The 21752-nt window shown below is 37.9% G+C and overlaps 10 protein-coding genes across 10 annotated transcripts; 5 read left to right on the top strand and 5 right to left on the bottom strand.

Moving 5' to 3' along the window:
• Nucleotides 1-1877: 1877 nt before the first annotated feature.
• On the top strand, nucleotides 1878-2687 carry L201_003084 (uncharacterized protein; the record flags this gene model as incomplete). The annotated part of the gene is made up of 4 exons (XM_066218845.1): nucleotides 1878-1931; nucleotides 2039-2329; nucleotides 2442-2589; nucleotides 2671-2687. 4 exons carry the CDS (start codon nucleotides 1878-1880, stop codon nucleotides 2685-2687), a joined length of 510 nt encoding a protein of 169 aa, XP_066074942.1.
• An 866-nt stretch (nucleotides 2688-3553) lies between these two features.
• L201_003083 (uncharacterized protein) lies at nucleotides 3554-6337 on the top strand (the record flags this gene model as incomplete). Its single annotated transcript, XM_066218844.1, has 11 exons — nucleotides 3554-3556; nucleotides 3781-3802; nucleotides 4027-4107; nucleotides 4223-4462; nucleotides 4554-4696; nucleotides 4771-4855; nucleotides 4916-4972; nucleotides 5026-5175; nucleotides 5236-5469; nucleotides 5532-5851; nucleotides 5921-6337. The coding sequence occupies 11 exons, from the start codon at nucleotides 3554-3556 to the stop codon at nucleotides 6335-6337; spliced, it is 1752 nt and encodes a 583-aa protein (XP_066074941.1).
• A 636-nt stretch (nucleotides 6338-6973) lies between these two features.
• L201_003082 (uncharacterized protein) lies at nucleotides 6974-9970 on the top strand (the record flags this gene model as incomplete). Its single annotated transcript, XM_066218843.1, has 8 exons — nucleotides 6974-6989; nucleotides 7088-7336; nucleotides 7418-7653; nucleotides 7760-8008; nucleotides 8130-8762; nucleotides 8884-9065; nucleotides 9133-9796; nucleotides 9863-9970. 8 exons carry the CDS (start codon nucleotides 6974-6976, stop codon nucleotides 9968-9970), a joined length of 2337 nt encoding a protein of 778 aa, XP_066074940.1.
• Nucleotides 9971-10546: 576 nt separating this feature from the next.
• L201_003081 (uncharacterized protein) lies at nucleotides 10547-11665 on the bottom strand (the record flags this gene model as incomplete). The annotated part of the gene is made up of 4 exons (XM_066218842.1): nucleotides 10547-10936; nucleotides 11036-11126; nucleotides 11199-11298; nucleotides 11362-11665. The coding sequence occupies 4 exons, from the start codon at nucleotides 11663-11665 to the stop codon at nucleotides 10547-10549; spliced, it is 885 nt and encodes a 294-aa protein (XP_066074939.1).
• A 339-nt stretch (nucleotides 11666-12004) lies between these two features.
• On the top strand, nucleotides 12005-12938 carry L201_003080 (uncharacterized protein; the record flags this gene model as incomplete). Its single annotated transcript, XM_066218841.1, has 5 exons — nucleotides 12005-12063; nucleotides 12145-12250; nucleotides 12395-12542; nucleotides 12632-12834; nucleotides 12900-12938. 5 exons carry the CDS (start codon nucleotides 12005-12007, stop codon nucleotides 12936-12938), a joined length of 555 nt encoding a protein of 184 aa, XP_066074938.1.
• A 646-nt stretch (nucleotides 12939-13584) lies between these two features.
• L201_003079 (uncharacterized protein) lies at nucleotides 13585-13857 on the bottom strand (the record flags this gene model as incomplete). Its single annotated transcript, XM_066218840.1, has 1 exon — nucleotides 13585-13857. The coding sequence occupies one exon, from the start codon at nucleotides 13855-13857 to the stop codon at nucleotides 13585-13587; it is 273 nt and encodes a 90-aa protein (XP_066074937.1).
• A 950-nt stretch (nucleotides 13858-14807) lies between these two features.
• L201_003078 (uncharacterized protein) lies at nucleotides 14808-15209 on the bottom strand (the record flags this gene model as incomplete). Its single annotated transcript, XM_066218839.1, has 2 exons — nucleotides 14808-15089; nucleotides 15147-15209. The coding sequence occupies 2 exons, from the start codon at nucleotides 15207-15209 to the stop codon at nucleotides 14808-14810; spliced, it is 345 nt and encodes a 114-aa protein (XP_066074936.1).
• An 881-nt stretch (nucleotides 15210-16090) lies between these two features.
• On the bottom strand, nucleotides 16091-16928 carry L201_003077 (uncharacterized protein; the record flags this gene model as incomplete). Its single annotated transcript, XM_066218838.1, has 2 exons — nucleotides 16091-16468; nucleotides 16857-16928. The coding sequence occupies 2 exons, from the start codon at nucleotides 16926-16928 to the stop codon at nucleotides 16091-16093; spliced, it is 450 nt and encodes a 149-aa protein (XP_066074935.1).
• A 432-nt stretch (nucleotides 16929-17360) lies between these two features.
• L201_003076 (uncharacterized protein) lies at nucleotides 17361-19363 on the bottom strand (the record flags this gene model as incomplete). The annotated part of the gene is made up of 5 exons (XM_066218837.1): nucleotides 17361-17595; nucleotides 17699-17824; nucleotides 17900-17996; nucleotides 18099-18978; nucleotides 19034-19363. 5 exons carry the CDS (start codon nucleotides 19361-19363, stop codon nucleotides 17361-17363), a joined length of 1668 nt encoding a protein of 555 aa, XP_066074934.1.
• A 335-nt stretch (nucleotides 19364-19698) lies between these two features.
• On the top strand, nucleotides 19699-21745 carry L201_003075 (uncharacterized protein; the record flags this gene model as incomplete). Its single annotated transcript, XM_066218836.1, has 8 exons — nucleotides 19699-19887; nucleotides 19949-20089; nucleotides 20168-20278; nucleotides 20357-20519; nucleotides 20664-20790; nucleotides 20872-21151; nucleotides 21219-21324; nucleotides 21441-21745. The coding sequence occupies 8 exons, from the start codon at nucleotides 19699-19701 to the stop codon at nucleotides 21743-21745; spliced, it is 1422 nt and encodes a 473-aa protein (XP_066074933.1).
• Nucleotides 21746-21752: the final 7 nt, after the last annotated feature.

The following is a 21752-nucleotide window of genomic DNA, read 5'->3' as shown; positions in this document are numbered from 1 at the left end:
AAGCTTTGATAGTATTGCTGCCCGACGAAAAATTGTTGAGTAACAGGTTTGGATTGTTATATACTATTTGTTGATACAGTTGAGTTTTGTCTCGTTTGGGTGATTGAACTGTTATTCTTGCTGTTGAACGGTGACACTGGCTCGTCGTTCTATTCCGTTTATATCCAAGATCTAAACTATCCCATATCATTACAAAATCTATCCTTAAGATACGTTCCTTCTATGATATCGTATTTGGTTAATGCAGGTTATAGTTGTATGTCGAAATAGTTGTCGCTATTGGAAAAGATTGGGTATCGCTGGTATCGCTGGTGGATTTTGCATTTAGAATCGATTGCATTCATATAGCTAGCTTTGTCTTCAAATCCATCCTATCCATTTCCCTCCAATGCTATCCCATTGAACCAGACTGGACCAGATTTATTTATCTCAAAAGACCATACTCACCCTTGTTTTGAGGAGCCATTTTGACGATTATACCTATTAAATAGAGAAGAAGAGATTAGTATCCTGAGATGAAAACAGTGATATGTATATATATGATGATAACTTACAGGCTTGAAGGTTGAAGAAAGGGTAACGATAACAACAATTATCACGAAAAACCTCAAATTAGCACCATGCACCCATTCACCAAACGAGCAACGAGTAGCAAGCAGCAGTAACCAACAAGCAGTAAGCAGCTGGAGAATGGGGAGACTAGAGAGAAGGCGTACGGTGGAGCAAAAGGATTGTATGCAGTCAGGAGGAAGCAAAAACTTGCATACCAGGACAGACTCAGGGTCAGTAAGCTAAATAACGTGGTCGGTACAAAGAGGATTGCCACAATCGCACAAACGTAGCAGAATACCCGACTTTTCTTGTGCCAGTCGGTGATAAGCTATCACCGATAGTCACGACTGCTATAACAGCATCGATGCACTCTCACTTCTTGAACTGCAATATCATCATCGTCAATCTCTTGACCATGCATTGCTTTCCGGCCATGATAATGCTACATGAAAATTCATCATCATACAAAATACTTCATTGATGATTTGATATTTGGTTCAACGAGACTACAACCAGCTTTCAAGCCGCTAGTACATGTTAAAGCTGATATATTTTGATATCTCGTTCCATGCATATTCGCTATCATTCGATGGTCAACTACGCGCCTTCACTATTTGACGCAATTCACAGCTATAACCGATTACTGCAATGAACAATAACCCATCAAGCTTTATGAACACACAGCTCAAGGATTTTTTGATGACGTTTGAAAATTTCGGTTGCTAATTGTCATAGACATCAGAGGAGAACGGCCTACTACTATAGTTACTCTAGAGGAACGTTCGTTAATACAAAACTCCAGTCAGATTGAGAATCTTTGTTTGGTTTCAGTAATATCGATTCCTTGCCCCTCGATTGTGAAACGGACAATCTTGACGTATCATCAACACGCATCCTTGAACAGGAACAGGCAAACACAATAACATCGTATTGGGCCTGTGCGTGTGAAAGTAGACATTATGTCTCCGAGACTGAATGTAATCTTTAGGATTTGATGTAAAGGTGGTTTCAGGCATATTCTATGACGTTGGTCCTCAACTTGAAAGACATTATGCATCCTTCCTTCTCGTTGTTCATGCTCATTCCGACATCATTACTGTCGTCATGCATAGTAGTTCTTTGTGATGTAAAATGACGAAGATCCTTTGTCTTTCCAGCTCCACCTGAAAGTATACTGTTCTTTGGCAACTCTGAATTGGCTGAATACATCTAAATATGTATATATGAATCGATGGTTGCCTTCCGTCAATCAGACGATCAAGTAAAGTGAGTACTGATAACTTTTTGTAACCAGCTATTAGTAATACTCGATAAAACCAACCAATATGGACCCAAAAGATTCAGCTTTAGACGTTTCACAAAAGCTCAAAGAGCAAATTGTAAGTCTCGTAGGGCGTCTTTAAGCCTCGATGTTCGATCATCCAAAGTTCAACTTTCAACGTCCCTCCTCCTTGATGGTGTTAACTCGAAATCCTCTTTGTGATAGGCTAAACCAATTGAGACACTTCGAAATCCAGACGTATCATACGACGATGCATCAGAAGCATTATCAACAATTAGAAACAGTATAGCCAAAGCTAATGCACAATTCCCAACTGCTGGAGTCAAACATAATTTATCAGAATTAACTAAACAAGTTGGATTACCATTAGAATCACAAGGAAAAGATGGTGGAAATGATTTAGATAAAGTTGGAAATGTTTTAGCTGATGTGATTAAAGATATTGTTGAAGCTGTTATGAATATCAAAGATGATTTGAAGAAAATGCCTTTGATTGTAAGTTCACTTGTGTCATTGACAATCAGTCCATCTTCACGACCGATTTCTATCTCATATTCTCTATCATAGATTACGATACTAATGTCAGATTTTATCCTATTGCCATTAGGGTTCACTCATTGTCGAGATTGATACTGGTCTCAATACCCTTTTAGTCGGTCTTCAACTTGTACTTTCAGGTGTGATTGAGGTATTGAGAGGTCTTGTATCCGGTGTTTCTGGATTACTCAAAAATTTAGGTAACGGTTTGACCTTTGGTAAGTTATCGAGATTTTGCTCTTATGCATTTGTATTCAGTGAAGTATCGCAGCTGATGAAGTCGTGTAATACTACCGCAGGATTGATCTTTGGTTAAATACGCGTTCACCTATTGTATTTTTGTAGCTATAGCTATATAAGATTCTGAGAAAGATGATGTATCGATGATTTTGGTGTCATTTCCTTATCTCTGTCTGCTATTAGCGGTCCGGCTTAAAGTTGTGATGCAATGTAGATCCCTGCTGTTAAGTTTTCACGTGGTATCATCTCTTTTGTTTATTGGACTCGAGACTATAAAACAAACCCTGAATATCTTAACCGGTATCGTCATCGTTTCGACGTGAAAAAAAAACCTCTTTTTCTTCTTTCCATCTTCAAAAAGAAGCATTTCTATTGATGTATGCATGGTGGCAACATCAGTATGGGTGTAGTACAACTGACTATATGATCCAGTGATCGCTGTATGCATGTCTGAAATGACAAGAAGGGAACTGGTATGCATATTATGAGCGAAGAGCGAAAGGAGTCAATGGGGTTGTAATAAGAATCGTAATCAAAGCTGTAACTAACCTAACCGTTCCGGCCGATTATTACCTTTTTTTGCAATATACTATCAGTCCTGGGGTTTTCATTTTGTGATTCCTTCTACATCGTACACACTTTCAACTATCTCAACGCATCTTTGAATCAATTTCATCGGTATCGACTATTTCGAAGATATATACACGAATTCATATTCTAAGTAATCTTTTGGTACCTCGACAAAGTATAATTACGACATATCACTAGTTGAATTGGATTGTGTGCGAAACTCCGCCTCTGTTAAACCGACACCACTTTTCCAACACAGTAGTACAGTAATAATAACATCATAGTTACCCGGATACTTGGCTTTATCTTCATTTCAATCTCTTTTCTACATCTTATCTGATTATATTTCATATCTCATCAACATCATTTATAATGGTAAGTCATTCAAGCATATCGCAGATCAAGTACGAGAGAACAAGTCAGATAGAAAGAAATGGTATAGATAGGGAATGGCTTGTTGAATGACGCGTCGAATTGCTGGAAGAAAATGCTGATTTATCGAAAATGAATTGCTGTCCTCTTCCCTCCCTCTTCAACTACGCCGACCAACCGATATGTATGCGATGTCACCTGTTACTCTTGGACTCTCAACGATGTAGGGTCAAACACTCTCAGAGCCAGGTCAGTACCTCCCTGTCAAGTCAAGCTCAAGTGAAGAAATGCTGATTGTTCCCTACTGATTTGCCATCTTACCATTACCTTTTTTATCCTTTGTTCCCTTGCTCACACGACTTCGATAAAATACATCATCACGCCACCCTACATCACTTCTGATCATCACACCTTGACACATGTTTGCTCGTTACAATTGAACTTTGTGGGATAATACGGATTTCAATATATAGTTACTGAAAAACACACGACTTCGGTCATTAGGGATAAGAAGTTTTGGGTTGGGTTGTCTGATATGCAAGGATGGCGTATTAGTGAGTTATTCTGTCTGTTTTCGGCTATTTGCTTCGAACAGGATTAGATAGTATTCCTCAGATGCATATGATTAGAGAAAAACAATGCTGATAGATATCTAATTGTACTTGATAGGTATGGAAGATGCTCATACCGTACATTTATACTTACCACCAAATGATCCTTCCAAAACAATCACACCTTCACCTGGTATTCCACAACAACCTGCTGGTTCAACAGTGACAAATGATAATGAGGATGAAGAGGAAAATGAACACGCTTTATTCGGTGTATTTGATGGTCATGGTGGTTCATCTGTAGCTAAATATACAGGTACAACTTTACATACTAGATTAGCTGGTCTAGAGAGTTATAGTAAGTAATGATCGTGGCGTGTCACCTGATAGATATACCTTGGATGTTTAGGAAATGGATCGCTGATATTTGTCTAAACTGACTCTTGCAGAAAATGGTGATTTCGAAGCTGCTTTAAAGCAAACTTTCCTCAAAACCGATGAAGATTTACGAGCAGATCCAAATTTCTTTAATGATCCTTCTGGTTGCACAGCTGTCGTTGGTCTTATAACGAAAGACGGTAGAATCATTGTTGTAAGTTGCCATAAACCATTTATCACATTTCGGTGACACTGCCGCCAGACTAATCTACTTTCTTTCTCTAAAAGGCCAATTCCGGTGATTCTAGATCAGTATTAGGTTACAAAGGTGAAGCAAAGGCTATGTCTTACGATCACAAACCTACCAACAAAGGTGAGTTGACTTGGCCGTCTTCAATTTTTTTGCGCAATAGCTGATTGTTTCTAATTGCAGAGGAAACCGCTCGTATCACTTCTGCCGGTGGGTTCGTAGAATTTGGTAGAGTTAACGGTAAGTTACCAAACCCCTCTTTTAGATAATTGTATACTAATGCTGGTGGACAGGTAATCTCGCTTTATCTCGAGCTATTGGTGATTTCGAGTTCAAGCAAAACTATTCCCTGGCACCTGAAAAACAAATCGTTACCGCTGATCCAGAGATAATAACCCACAAGATCGATGGAGAGGAAGAATTCTTGGTATTGGCATGTGATGGTAAGTTACAACGCTATCTCTACATTTCATAGTCTCCCAACTAAATGATCTATCTCATAGGTATTTGGGATTGCCTTTCATCTCAACAAGTAGTCGATTTCACTAGACGAGCCATCGCAAATGGAGATGAACTTGGTAAAATCGCTGAAGATATGATGGTCAAATGTCTCGCAACCGATTCAGAAACTGGTGGTATTGGTTGTGATAATATGACTGTTGTTATTGTCGCTTTGTTGAATGGTCGAACACCTGAAGAGTGGCAAGCATGGGTAAAGGAAAGAGTTGACAACAAAGGTTAGTTGTAAGATGTGTCTTTTCGTTCTGGCCAGCTAGACTAACTTATTATCTCTTTTTAGTCGGTTACGATACTCCAGCATCAGTACCAGATATCTTTGGCCAGAGTCAAGCTAGTTCAGGACAAGGGAATGCCCTATCTAGTTCCGGTTTTAGAGTAGCTGGTGCAGGTGGTTTAGCCAACATAGCTTCTATATTAGGTGCTTCAGGCATCACATTCAGACCAGCCTACGACAGTGATGACGATGAGGATGATCAAATCCAGATTATTGGCGATGAAGGAAAGAACGTAGACATCAACGCGGATAAGCCTGATACTGGGTTGATCGATGATAAAGGAATAGAAGGAAAGACAAAACCAAAGAATGTTACTGATGACATCGTGAGTAGCGGCATACCATCATCCGTTTCCCTTCTTGTTGATACCAACATGTTTATCTACCCCTCACAGGACGATGAAAAAGCTGAAGCTGCATTAAATGCTGAATCTAAGAAAGGTTCAGTCGAATTATTAGACGAAGATGGTGACTCAGCCATGGATTCAGGCGACGATTCCGATTCAACTACGACAGCTGGGGGATCAACACCAGCTTCCGGATCTGGATCATCAACACAAAAAACATCAGCAGCAAAATCAATCAATACATCAAATTCACCACCTTCCCCTATTCCACCTTCTTTCTCTTCAATCGGTTCACCAACTGTACCAACTCCTCAAGCATTACAAAGGTCTTCTTTACCAAGTAATGGTAAAAATCAAGATAAACAATATGATCAATTAAAATCTGATCCTCAAGGTGATGAACCTAGTGGTGCAGTAAAAGTTGAAGGTTTAATGGATACTTCTGAAAATCCATTAAAACTTTAAAATTTGAGAGAAAATTTCGAAAGATATATATTTATTAGATTAGATAACGTTGTTTATAAAGAATATAACTCTTGTATGTTATGTATGTTTGGTTAATAAGATTGATTTGAAAGCTACTTTTCTACAATTGTATAAACTATATAAACCGCAATTTACATACAATTTTTTTTTCCCCTTTCTCTCTTACTACATATACCCCTATTTCCTCATTTTCATTTTTTGTTTTCCATTTTAATTTCTCGGTTTTAGTCAATCATTCAATCTCCATCAAGTGATCAAGAAATAAATACAGAGGGTTTCGCTTTTACAAAGAATAAATGCATTGTATCACCACTGTCTGTCTGTCGTGTGGTCATACTTTCCACACTGTTTGAGGCGTTATATGCATGCTTGATTGACCGACAAATACTGAAAACCTCTTATTTTTGTAACGATAAAAATTCGTGAAGATAATATGATACCTAGGCCAAACCACGTGGTAGCCTTTTTCTTCCTTCTTAGCCTCGTTCGTTGAACTTCAAGGTAGAAAGATGTTTTTCCAGGCCATCTATCTATTTACTTGACCTTTATAGATCTTTTCATCACTACAAACCTGCTTGGAGCGTTCACTGAGATATCAGACACTCGTACTTCAAGATGTACAACGGTCAACGTGAGTGATTTCCCTGCGAATCAAGAATTGAGGTCTCTTTTGGCTATCTTCTTTGGTGAAATATCCTCAAAATACTAATCCCATTTTCTTTTACATAGCTCCTTTTCCACCTAATCGACCTCCTGCAGGTAATGGTCTACCTCCATTCCCACCCAACAGGCCACCACCTAGTGGAGGACAATTTCCGCCATTCAGACCACCACCACCTGGAATGCAATTTGTACCACCACCTTTCCCACCAAATTTCGCACCTGGTTCTAGACCTCCTCCACCAACTTTACCTATATCTTCTTCTTCACCTCAGGGACCAGATCAAGGATTCAATTCACCTATACCTACTGGTCCAGGTGGATTCAGACCAGCACCACCCACAGGTCCATCTTTCATTAACAACAACCTTAACAATAATCAATTCTCACCAAATCAAGGTTTTAGACCACCTCCATCAGGCCCATCAGGTCAAGGGGGACATCCTGGATTGGGTTTACCTCCTTTACCTGCTGGTTTACCTCAACCTCCAAGGTTCCAACCGAGTCCTGGAGCAGTAGTAGGAGGTCCATCAAATGGTCCACCAGGTTTCGTAAAAGATATTAAAACTACAAGTGTTTTCGTTGGTAGTATAGCACCTGGAATTGATGATAATACATTAAAAGATTTGCTTAATGTGAGTTATTAAGATAATCGTCGTGTTTCCTTTTACTGTTCATATAATTCTCTCACACAGTGTATGAGATAAGAAACTGATGAATAGTATTATATCTTGATATTAGGCTTGTGGACCTTTACATGAATTGAAAAGAGTATCAGGAGCATCAGGTAAACCACAAGCATTTGGATTTGCAGCATACGAAAACCCTGAAGTCGTATTGAGGTGTATAAGATGTCTCAATGGTGTTGAACTACCTGATCTTACACCCGAAGGTAGAAGAGATGGTAAGAAGAAAGCTTTAGTAGTTAAAGCAGATCAGAAAACTCAGGAATTCTTGGAGGAATTCGAATCAACTTTAGGTAGATCTGATGTAAGTACTTTATTATTCATTGTCCAATTAAGTCTTTCTTACTGTTTACCATCGTTATTTCGTTGAGATAATATGGAATCTAGCAAACTGATACGTTTTACCTTGTACTTGTGGCGATCAGAACGACGAAGAAGCAGACGCTGCAACGAGAAAATCTATCCAACAAATCATAACATTATTGATAAATCCAAATGCCGAACAAGCTGATGGAACAACCAAAAAGTCTAACGGGGGAGGTGATTCACCTTTACAAGTTATTGTACCTGAACATCTAAGAGATTTACAAGAAGGCGATTTACCTGAAAATCAAAGAGTTGCAGTATTAGATCAAATTGCTGGATTCAGAGTTGCTGCTGCGAAAAGAGAAAAAGAGAAAAAACATATTGAAGATGAAAAAGAAAGATTCAGATTCTTACAACAACATCAACAAAGAAATTCACCTAATGTGAATATAAATCAAAATTATGGTTATGGAAATACAAGAGGTTTAGCACAACAACAAAAACAACAAGCTGCTAATTCTCCTTTGCAAACCCACCATCATCATCATCATCAATCTCCATCTTCTTCTTCTTCGAATGCAGGACCAAGTAGAACTCCTTTAGCAAGAGATCCACAAGGTTATGATAAACCTGTCGGCTTCGTTGCTGCTCAATCCGCTGAAGGGAAATTAGATTCCGGTAGAACTGATGAGGAAGAAGAAGATTTGAGAAGACAAAGAAGGCAGAGAGAAAAGGATATCGCCTTGAGAGATGTGAGTGAAATATCCACTTTCGAACTGTGCCCTTTTGCAGATCTTATAGTCCGTCAAAAGGGACGATGGAGCACTCACCCGTCGGCTGGGCGATTGAATTGACAAACAATTTTACCTGCAGGCTGAAAGAAGGGTAGAACATAGAGAACGAATTCGAATAGATGCCTTGAACAGAGAACTTGCTCAAAGAAAGGCTCATGATGACTTGATAGAGAGGAATAGACGAAGGTTAGAAGACCAGTATGAGAACTGGGATGATGATGAAATTATAGAACAAGGTAGAGAACTATTCTATTCAGACAGGTAAGTTTCAGCTACCAATCGGAAACATCTTAGTTTATAGCTAATAGTCACTTACGATGACTCATAGAGCAACATGGCGTGCAAGAAGACAACGTATCAGACAACAAGAATACCAAGATGATGTACGTGATAGACAACAAGAAGAAGATGAATTACAAGCATTAGAAAAAGAATCTGAAGAATTCTTAAAGAAACAAATGGCAGAATTAGCAGAATTAGAAATTGAGCAAAAAGCTAAAGGCTTATTGACTGAAGATGCTGCGCCTATCAAACTAAATCTCAACATACAACCTACACCAGTTGATGTTAAACCAAAAGAAGAAAAGAAACCTACTATACCACATAAACCTGTTATATTAGCCGGTGACGATGAAGAAGAAAATGAAAGAAAACAAAAGAGAACTTTGATCAAATTAGACTCTGATAATGATATTGCTAGCAAAATAGATACTGGTCTTACGACAGGTACAGAAGCTGAAAGAATAGCTAAAAGAAATGCTAAATTATTAGAGATCAAAAAATCTTTACCTGAACGTAAAAGAGATATTTTCAGATCATCAATTGATTGGGCTGCTATAGATCAATCGACTATACAAAACAAAATCAAACCTTTCATTGACAGTAAAATTAATGATTTCTTAGGTGAATTAGATCAAGATTTAGTTGAATTTGTTTTAGAACAGCTTAAAGATAAGAAAGGATCAGAAGATTTGATTGATGGTTTAGAACCTGTAAGTCCTCTTTGCAATTACAATTTATCTTGAATCATTGCTGAGAATTTGAATCTGCCTGAATAGATTTTGGCTGAGGATGCCGAATCTTTCGTGGTCCAATTATGGAAATTACTCATTTTTGAAAGTGAAGCTTACAAGATCGGTTTACCTACTGGCTCAATGATGGTATAACCTTTTGGTATGTGGAATGGAGAATCAGGGAGAACAAAAACACAGATGTAGCGGAGGTATGTTCCTTTTGAAGTGAATGCATTAAAAGATATGATTACGTTTGTTTAACCCCTACGCGATTTATGTGAAGAATAACTCGATACCGGATGATTGTTAGATGGGGTGCAAGAAGGTCGACTATGTATCTGTCGGAAAATCTGTAAGCTTAGATTGGAAGATATCACTCCTTCATTTCGACTTTCATTATGCAATCCTTTTCCCTCCAACATAGGAGAATACCACAGAGGGTCATTTTAATCCTGAACAGCTGCAATAGATATCATCTATTCTCTGTATCGAGATGGATTTGGCTCAGCTTTCCATTGGTGAGTAAGGCTGCAATAATCGATATTTGAAGGACATCATTCTCTTAACCGCGAATAACTAACCCCTCAACAACTGAGAATGAATCGATACCACATCGTAATACGAGTGCAGGCAGCTGGTGAGTAAGCTGTAAATATCTCTCTGTCCCTTTTCGTTGTATACTTTTCTCACTCTGTTCCAGCAATATGCATTCTATCCATGGGTATCGGTCTACTCTTCTACGACTATTAACTCATTTACCCACATCAATCTAGAAGCAATAAGATACAACCATCTGAACCAAACTAATTGAGATTGATGATACATCATAGCTTGTATACTTTGATACCACTGTACAGGTGAGGAGATCATAACGAATTTACTGAGCTTTTGATCACCATTCTCATTAGGAGTCTTGCGATTATCCTCGTAATTGATTAAATGGGAGAATACAAATTGCATTTGAAGATATATCGGATAAAATGGTCCAGTAAATTTAGGTAAAGTCGCAGGTGATTTCAGATGTACTATCTTAGGTGGTTTATCAAGTAAAGATAGAGATTTTGAGATGGCTATATGGTTTGGATGTTGAGTTATCCCAATTTCATCGAATGTGATTATCTGTTTTAGTTGACTATCAGCATGTACCTGATGTGTTTATAGAGAATCTTAAGGGAGGTTAGGAGGGAGGTTAGGATTCCCTTGATTTAGTTCACATACCAAATCGATTGGATTCTCTTTTATATAATCTTCGACTATATCCGCTATCAAGCGTGTGTCCCATTGAGCTGTCATCGAATCTTGCAATCCACTAAAAACAGATGACACCAAGTGTCAGACTGTTCTGCCAAGATTATAAACCGGCGATATAATCAAAACTCACGGATCATTCAATACCTTCACTTCATCTCTATTTACCCCTAAAGCTTCGTAACTACCATATAATTCTTCTGAGCGTATATCACCTGATCCAGATGAATTACCTGAAGGACTGAAGATATAAGCTTTATAGCTTATAATCAATACAAATCATTTATGTAACTGACCTGTAGATAAACACAACCCCCGGACATCCCATCCATCTTGAACTAGCGAAAGTATGGTAGGCGAAAAGAACATTACTTCGTCATCTGGATGAGCTGTAAGTATCAATGCTTTTGGTTCTCCGATGATATGCTGATCTGAAGTTAGATGATGAAGCTGATACTCATTTTTCAGTATAGGTGTGGAAGACAAATAAGGAAATGCGAGAGCTAATAATGGTAAGACGAAGGAGAGGAGGAGAAGAGGTGTGAGAGGGCGAGATGATGCCTGTTTGGGTACTTTAGCTGTACGAGGTGTTGGAGGCATGTTAATAATTTAGCGAGAGTAATTTGTTCAGATCAAATTTCCTACAAGTATATTGATACTACATCGTTAATATTATCAATGACCTTCTAAGAAGAGCTGACCCAGCTTGATGACATTACCATCTACCATAGTCTTTTGTTGATCCCATCTTAATCGCAAAATAGTGGAGGTATGATAAAGTGATGACGTGGAAGTAAATCACTATTCAACTCATAAATTTGCCACCCAAATACCTTCAAGGCACTTACGGTATCCCTACAATCACACTACCATCTAAAGTCATCTCGACATTTCTCATTTGCTTTTATCATTATAGCGTAACAGTAACACCCATTTATAATGGCAACTTCAGCTATTCAACAACAATCACAATCATCCGTTATACCTGCTCAACCTATGTAAGCTATCCCATCGTAGTTTATGTACCGGTCATTCTCTGATAGCTTACCTTCGTTCTTCCTTTCTTTCAACCTTAACAGACCTCAACCTTGGGGAGCAGCTGCTATCGATGCAGCTTCTCATGGTGCTATAGCATTCTGTCAAATATACTATGAAGCCTATGATGAACCTACTAGGAGAGATTCTGTGAGTAAACATACCGCTAATCCCATGACGGTCCATGATTCATCCTTTGATAGATAATTTTCTTGAAATGATCAAAACCGAACCAATGTATTTTTTGTGTTAGTCAGATGGAGGGAGAAATGCTAATTTCCTCCAATTCTTCAGGAAATACCACTTATGTACTTACCAAACTCGAAGATAATATGGAATGGTAATACAGTCTCATCCGACAGAGCACAATTGTCAGAATTCCTGAAAGGTATACCATTAAGTAGACATGATTTACAGACATTGGATTGTCATCCTGTATCAGGTCAGTGATATGCTTATTTCTGCTCGAAAAAAATTCCTTCGTTATCATTTGAGGTATACTATATGCTAACTTATATAACGCTAAAATAGCCGAACCAAATACACCACCATCATTAATCATAAATGTTACAGGCTCAGTGTTACACGGCCCTACAGTTTTAGCACCACCATCTTCAGCACCAGATAATAGAAATTCGTCCAACGGGAAAGACGCTATTAGGGATATGCCAAGGAAATTTCACGAAATGTTCATGTTGAAAGCTACCGAGCAGACTGAAGGGATGCAACCTAAAGTAAGTCGCTTCCATCTGATGTTTGCCTTTTATGGTTATAAATACTGATTTTTGGTATATCATAGTATGCTATACATAGCTCAAATTTCAGGTTCATCGGATAAACATTGCTATCCTAGCTTCCCTACTATAATCAATCATGCACCCGCATACACTGAATCTTCGGATTTGCAATACACAGCTTTAGACATACCTATATAGTCGCCATTCCCAATGATGGTACGGATAACAATACTGCAAGAAAAATTTGACTTAAACAAATATATACTCAATATATCTGGAGTTGTATTTAATGAGTAGTTTACGTAGGAAGCGAGGCTGAATAGCCTTTCATGCATGCATACTAAATCTCAACTCGGTGTATTAACATGACTAGCTTATCCTAACGACGCTTTCCAACATATCTTTCGGGCAATGATTACACGCAGAATCCAAGATCACTAGAAAAGTTAAATAACCGTTTAAATTTTTCGATATAATAAGTACGCCCTTTTTTCAAGTTCTGGTTCACCTCGCCATCATCACCGGTACACTCCTCAAACAGATCCTTGCAAACTTTTCCGCAAAGCTGCCTCGTAATAATCCATAAATTCAGCAAAATCCGTTCAAATGTTAGGCTTTCTGCTGTGTCAAAAACCAGCCAAGAATATACAAAAAGAGAAATGTTCGCAACCATATTATCCATACCCATCGTTCAGAAGAAGGGATTGTTCTACTTCACTTCTTGTATAACACAACATTCGGTTTGGACTAATCTTCGTCACTCGAATCTGCCCATTTTCCACTCGCATATAAAGCTCTAGTTTTAGCTCTCAAAGCTTCTTTCTCCTTTCTAAGTTCTTCCCGCTCGAACTCCTCATTCCAACCTATCTGGCGGAGAACCTTCTTCAAACCTTCCTCTTCCTTATTTCTATCCATTATATAGAATCTCCATTCTCGATTAATTCTCGGTGGAGGTTTGAAGTTATGTGGTAAATTCGTTTCGCTGAAAAGTCTCACTACAGAAGATTGACTCCATACCATTTTGTCGAAAATCCCAATATGAGTTAAGCGTTGATATATTTTACCATTTCTAACGCAATTTGCTAAATCCGATCGATTATAACTTTCATATGCTTCTATCAAAATTTGTTCAGCAGGTAATAGATCATTGTTTCCACCGAAATATTTTGTATTATGAAAACAGAACACAGGTGCTGAAAATGCTTCTTCTTTCGTTGTTACATATGCCCTACGCATTACAGAAAAGTCTAATCAGCTACACTGAACGTCTGAAAAGAATAAAACGACTCGACCAAGGCATTGGCTTACCACTCCTAATCGAGTACTCCAGTTATATTCCCTTCTTGATCACCCATGAGATGATCCCCTTTATCATCTGCATGCTTGATATATACTTCTTCCGGTTCTGCGAGTAGGAAGTGACAATTTTGGATACACATTCTGAGCTGAAGATGATGAAGATAACCGTCCAAAGTGTCTTTCTGACATAGATGACCATGAGCGATGTGATACAAAGCTAAATCAACATGAGCAAGATATCGTTCTTGGTTGTTTCGGAACGATATCTGGAAGTAAGGTGAGTCGATCTGGTTCATTGAATGGCAGTTTGCCAAAGGACCAATCTCTATCTTGCTGGAGTCGTAAGGAGAGCGTATCGGACAGCCGATTAATTTACTTTTGATGGGGTTATTGGAGATATCAATCTGGATCTTAGCATATTGATAGATTGATTTTCGGATTTGCTCTCCAGGGCTCCATAGAGCGTCGGTACCTCTTCTTGGTAAGCTAATGGGTATACCCTCCAAAAATTCATAGAAGAAACAGCTAAGAGCTATGTGATAGCTTGACTATCAGTGTTGTAAACATACTAGTGGCCTACGGGAACAGAAAATACTCCGACATACCTGTTTCACCAGTGATTGGAACTTGCACGAGCCGCCAGCCCTGGGGAACTGGTATTCCACCTTTTCTCAGTAATTCCAAACTTGTAACTTCACTCTAGTAATGAATTGTTGTATCTCTAAGGGTGGTTGACCATTATGACATTGTCGAACCCTTAAAAGCCACTTAAGGCCGTCGTCGAATATTATAGGGAAATGAATGTTCATACCATTATACATGTTCTTGTTCTTGACCATGTTCTTTGCACTGCTTGGTAATTCGATGATACAAGTATGACCTGATCGGATCGCTTCAGCTGCACTGATAATTTGAGATTGTATTGCACCAATCTTATCAAGTAATTGAGCAAACTACGTTACATGCTCAGCGCTATAAGCAGGAGAGCTTTCGCTTCTAGGTGGACTCACCCGAATCAATTTACTTTCTTTCGCGCGTTGTTTCAAGAAGCGACTATCCATTCCTTCAGACATCTAGTGACCAGGTATTACCAAAATATCTATCTCTTTCCAACCTACTCTTTAAACAGAACTTACTATATCTTCAACGGTACCACAGGAGTGGAGAGGTCGTTCCCGATGAGCTGGACATCGAACTTCGTTGCACACCCAGCAGACTGTAGTGGCAGAACACACAACTGAAACACTACAATTTGCGTAATCGCAAATTTGTTGAGTTATATAAGCCATTGGAGAGCCATTGGACGAGGTATCCGATTTTAAAATTCTGTGAGGAAGTGAAGAAGAAAACAGAAGATAAAACAAAGTCAAATGTATAAGAAATATCGTCATTGATGGGAATGGGAAACGTTCACATCAATTCCGACCAAAGGACATCGTCACAGGCAATGTGGACCAAGCGCACCGGCAACAAACCAGTGTACTATTTAAGTGTATAAATACAAATTTTTAATGGTTTGCTTATTAGCTCTCCTCGTCATCATATAGTATCGTTATCGTTGTTTGCCCCCGATGTCAGCCAGATATACATGCATTTACAATCTGTTTGTTGGGATTATTTTACAATATGAGGTATGGAATATCGTATAGACACGTATAAGACTCAGAGAGATGTTATTACAATTTACATATTTTGATAGAAGAGCAGTAACAAGTATAGTTAATTTCCATTTTTTTAGCTTTTTACATTTTCACATCTTTTCATTCTCTAATATCATTAATTGATACAGTATATTATTCACAATGTATATTCATTTTCTTTCGCTTTTGCACGGAATCCTTCGTTTACTGGTACAAATCAATTATCACGTCTGTAATTGAGTAGTCCAATTAGCATACTTGTTCTTTGGGTTCAGATTGAAACAGTAAGGTATGAAGTGAGTAATAACAATAACTTACATATGAAGTTTTTTCATTGCATTCACAGTTTCTCTTTCTTTTTCCTTTTGATTTTTTTTTCTATTACGAGGTTTCTTATAATCTTCATCACTATTTTCAGCAGATGGCGGATGCTCAAGATCCAAATCTTCTGTGTAATAGTATTTTAAAAATAGATCTACATGACTATCCATCAATTTGCGTTGTTTTGGGGCTATTTTTAATAATGGATCATATCGAACGTCATTTCGTAGATAACGTGTCTCTGGATGTTCTCTTATTACAAAGACATGATCGTTCTTATCCTTGATGGTAGACATTGATAAATCAATTGAGGGATCCGACCCTTTGCCTTGTGCGCCTTCCTCCAACTCCCAAGTAGCTCTCGCGGTCAACTACATAACATGCGATTTAATTAGCCATACTGTACAATAGCATAAATGGGAAAATGATATTGCTAGGATGATATACGACAAAAAGGGACTTACTCTGCGGAAAACAATCTCAGCCCAAATTGTTGCTTCGGAACGCCATTGGTCATAATTGAATGGTTTTTCATTCCCGGTCAGGCCACGACGTTTCCGACCCAAGCTAAATATAGTACAGCCAAATCACCGGTCAAATCGATATACAGGTCCTGGAATTATTGTCACTTACTACTTTTCGAGATGAAAACAAACGATAGCTATGCATCGAATTGCATTGAGTGTATGCAGTCGATTGACCGGCTGAGTTGTTTTTATATCAGTGATAATCGCCACCCACGTGTCTGACCTTACTCACGCAAAGACGATCGTACTCCTCTTGAGCCCACTGGAGATGTCTTGTTGCCCTTTGTGATAGTACGGCTGGCATGGTGTTCAGACTCTTAGTCGAGATGATCGGAAAATACGTAGAAAACAAATGATAACAGAAGCAATAAAATACAATTCAAATTGAAATGCAGGGTAAGATATGATGCTTAGTACTGAAACAACCCTCAACACTGAAACAAGTCGTACTTTACCGTGAATGGAGTATGCGTCCCCCCTAGTACGAAGAGCATTGCCTTTTGCCACTTTCCTTTTGCTGCTCAACGTGAGATAGCATTTGCGCAATGAAATGCATGCAACTGTCGGCTCCCGCATAGTAGAGTACATATCGACAGTGAGAGTCGATATAATATAGCAAATATATGTAATATTGTTTACAATGACAAATTCTAGACAGCCCCTCGTATCCTGTTGTGCAATTTCATAGTGCACCTGAAAGTATCATCAATAACGTCAATCGTTGACAGCTAGCTGTTTATTCAATATCATCTCTTACTTTCCACTTCAAAACTTCCAATGTACTTTTCGCATCAACAGCTGAAGAATGACCTAAATCTGAAGTACGATCTTGAATGAAATAACCTAATTTCTCTTTTACTATATCCCTTAGAGCGCGTCTATAAGGTGGTCCTTTATCATGTGGGAATACGACAGCTGTATCAATTATCTTATCATGTAATAATTTCAGTGCTCTTAAATCGTTCTCCAAACTAAGACACAAAAGAATGAATTTATCAATATTGTTATTAATTTACTCGGAGAACCAGGTTTTCCATTAATCTCGAAATATAGATTAATGAATTTTTGACTCACCCATGACCAACAATAATCGTTTCTGGCCCTATAAACATACACGCTGCTGCTCTTACAGCTGAAAGATCCATTATAGCATTATCAAGCTGATCCATAGTTATACCTGAAAATCGAGTATTAACGTCTCTACAATCCATTCCAACAAAGAATCAGTCATCAAGGACGCTGCCGTAAACATAGCATACACGATTTTAAACTTACAGTACCGGTACGGATTGTCTAACAAGCTCATCGAGTAGAGTTTCTCCATTTTCATCAACTATGGTCACTCGTCCTAGCGATATACCAGCTGTTGTAACTGATTAATTTAGATAAACAAGGTCAACCATAAATATTCCATCTTGTTATTCAGTATTGTAGACTGGAAGATAGATGACACGATACGGGAACAAAGACTTACATATCATTTCGCAATCCATAGCAATAACATTATTATATTTACCTAAACCACCTTCTTTATCGACTAACTGATTTACATTTTTGAATGGAAATCTCTTTGATAATTCTAAATCATTATCTTCATGACTAAAAACATGTATACCATCTTGGCAACCTAATTCACCTCTTTCTTTACCACAACAAGTATAAATCCATTTTCTTTTACCTTCAATTCTTTCTGGTATTGGTTTACCATAATGAAATTTACATTCTTTACCATTTTTAATTCTTTCTTCAATATTTTTAGATGAAACTATAAATGAAATTTTACATCTTGAACATATATGTTCTTCACCTTCTCCGTCCGGTTTTATCTCAATTAAATTCTCATCATATAATTCTGGATTTTCAGGATTAGGATATCTCCATATGTGAAAATCTTTCAAAGGTAAAAGATATTTTTTAATTCTATTTCTTGATAATTTTGATGCTTTTTCCTTTTCATGTTTTTCAGTAGCTACCCTAGACTCTTTCACTGTACCTATTGAAGGATGTTCTAAATTATCTGGAATAGGTCTACGAGAAATTGAAACTGCAGCTTGATGTATAGCAGTTTTATATATCCTCACGTTAGACGATGATATTGCCGTTTCTGATTCTTGGTCAAATGCTGATTTATGTGCTAAATCAGGTGATAAATGTAATATTTCCGAATACAGTTTTGAATATTGTGTATAGAGTATATTCAATCCTTTCTGACGATCTGTTCTTGGATGAGGTGAAGGAGCAAGTTTGATTGGTAATATTGGTGCACGTGAAGTGTTTATAGCCGAAGAAGAAGGAGAGAAAAGAGTTGAAGTGTTTGAAGAGGGTTGAGTCGTTAAAGCGGTATCAGTGGTTGTCTATTAACATCGAAGTGAGTACATGGTTATTTACATCGGCATTGGGAAGTCTCACCTGAGGCCTCACATCTCCTCCAGTCTGGACAGCTGGTCTAGCAGTTCCATTCCTCATTCCACCTGCATTCGACACTGTATCACTCAATTTTCTAGCTTTTTCGATAGAACCATTATTGGTCACACGCTTGACTATACCCCTGATTCTTTCATCTTCTTCTATATCTGATTTCCTTTTCACTGGCTGTCTGATTGTTGAGGGTATATCCTTTTTTGGTGGAAGAGTTGATTTTGATGAAGAAGCTTCAGCATGTGAAAAGAAACATCTCGGTCTACCACAAGAAGGATCCGGACATCGAGATGATGATAGAAGGCCGAGGTTTGAGAACATCTCTCCGTGTTCCACTAATCTGTCATTCGTCTGTCTTTAGAATCAATCATACAACCATCATTGCAATGTTATTCTTAGTATATCTTGCCTACCGGTATGATGTATGATTACAAGCAAGAAGAAGACGTGAATTTGTAGATGTAGACAACTTACGGCTTAGAGCTTTTGTCTTCGAAAGTTTCGGGTTTCCGCTGGAAAGAATCTGAACTTTTATTTCCGGATTTCTGTACTAGTACTATCGAACGCTTTTAACGACTGATTTATGGTTTTGACTTTACCTTTAGTATCAATGACTGATCGAGATCGTGTAGAACAGTTTAGCAAATTGACAGAAGATGTCGAGAGCCTCAATAAGATCACTTACAAGGCAGCATATACCTTATATACGTAAAAACTCCCCTACAATACCATGTCGATATCAATCCACCTCCACTCTTCCAAATTCTTCCCCATCAACTACTAGCCCAAGTGTCCCCGCAGTAAAAGAGAATGAATTAGCCAAGATTATACGGGATACCATCAAAGTAGGCTCAGATCAAACGCTTCGATTATAATCAGTCTTTGATTGCTGATGTCAAACTCTAGTCAACGGGACCAATACCTATATCAAGGTATATGCAATTCTGTTTATCGCATCCGACTTATGGATATTATCAAAAAGGTGATGTTTTCGGTGAAAAAGGAGATTTTATAACTTCTCCTGAGATTTCTCAGATATTTGGTGAAGTAAGTTTGATATCAATTATTAACATCAAACCCGGATAAATACGCAGCTAATATGGGAATAACTATTCATTTTATTAGCTAGTAGCTATTTGGTTTCTTACAAGATGGATGGAATCTGGTTCACCTAAAAAGGTGAGATTGGTTGAATTAGGTCCTGGTAGAGGTACTTTGATGGATGATATACTACGTGTGAGTCCTGGATATCCCCTCCTTTTGAACACATTTTATAGAAAAGCTAACTTTATACAAAATATCGATAAACAAAAGACCTTGTTCAGTTTTCCGGGTGTATCCGAAGCTGTACAATCTATACATCTAGTAGAAAATAGTGAAGCATTAAGAAACGTACAAGGTACCAAGTTATCACAGAGGTTAGATAGGAAAGATGTCGATCTGAATTGGTATACTGGTATTAATGAAGTACCTGAGAGTGAGTTGAAATACCTTAGTTCATCTTTCTTTCGCTTTCATTTTCAGTATTGTAATGCGATATAGAAAGATCCATTCATAAGTTGTACTTCCCAGATCACCATGAAGTATTGTAGCTGATCTTTGCCTTTGATTTCATGTTTAGCGGAAGATACATATACATTCGTTGTTGCTCATGAATTTTTCGATGCTATGCCTATAAATACATTTGAGAAGACTGATATGGGTTGGAGGGAAGTTCAAGTTGATAACGATCCTGCATATACCCCTGGGTAAGTAGAATCGTCATTATTGAGAGCTTAATAAAAGTTGATGGAATGAATCTGTATGGTTGCATTACTCATCGTAAATAGATTATCTACCCAATCGTCGAAATCCGGATTACGATTATCAATATCACCCTCACCTACGCCATTATCAACAGTCTTACCTGCAACTTCCCCAAGATTCGCTAAATTATCAAAAGGATCAAGGATTGAAGTTGCTCAAGATTCATTCAAAATTATGCGTCGTATAGGTGAACTATTAGGTAATAAAGGTAAGAACGCCGCCAGCGGTGCAGGTGCAGCTTCAGGTGGATGTGGTGTAGTGGTTGATTATGGAGGTGATAGATCTTATGGTCAATCATTCAGAGTAAGTCAAAATCGCGCTAAAAAACAGATTTATAATATGCTTAATCTTCATGTATTTCGTATTTCAGGCATTCAAAAACCATAAAATAGTTGATATATTCGATGATCCTGGAAATGCAGATTTGACAGCAAATGTTGATTTTGCATATTTGAGAGAATCGTTAGATAGTACAGGTAAGTTCTTTTTTTTTAAAGTTAAAACTCATGATCATGATTGATTTGATCATAGTGGCATGTAATATGATACGTCACTAAGCTGAAATATTGATCTGATACATGACATTGTATAGGTTCATCAGCATTAGGACCAATATCACAATCATCATTTTTACTTTCTTTAGGATTACAACCACGTTTGAAAAAATTGATTGATTCAGCTACAAATGAAAATCGTAAAGAAGACATTAGGAAATCTGCACAGAGATTAATTGATCCTTTAGGTATGGGTGGTCAATATCAAGTTATGGGTATAACAAGTGATAGTGATTCTGGTAAAACAACAACAACGAAGGAAGAAATTTATCCTTTTATAACTCCAAAACCCCAAAGTCAAGTGTTGCAACCACAATCACAGAGTAAAGTATTGAAACCATAGATTCTAC

This window comes from Kwoniella dendrophila, chromosome 3, assembly GCF_036810415.1.
Source record: "Kwoniella dendrophila CBS 6074 chromosome 3, complete sequence".
Lineage (NCBI taxonomy): Eukaryota > Fungi > Basidiomycota > Tremellomycetes > Tremellales > Cryptococcaceae > Kwoniella > Kwoniella dendrophila.
This window is presented reverse-complemented; position numbering and strand designations above follow the sequence as displayed.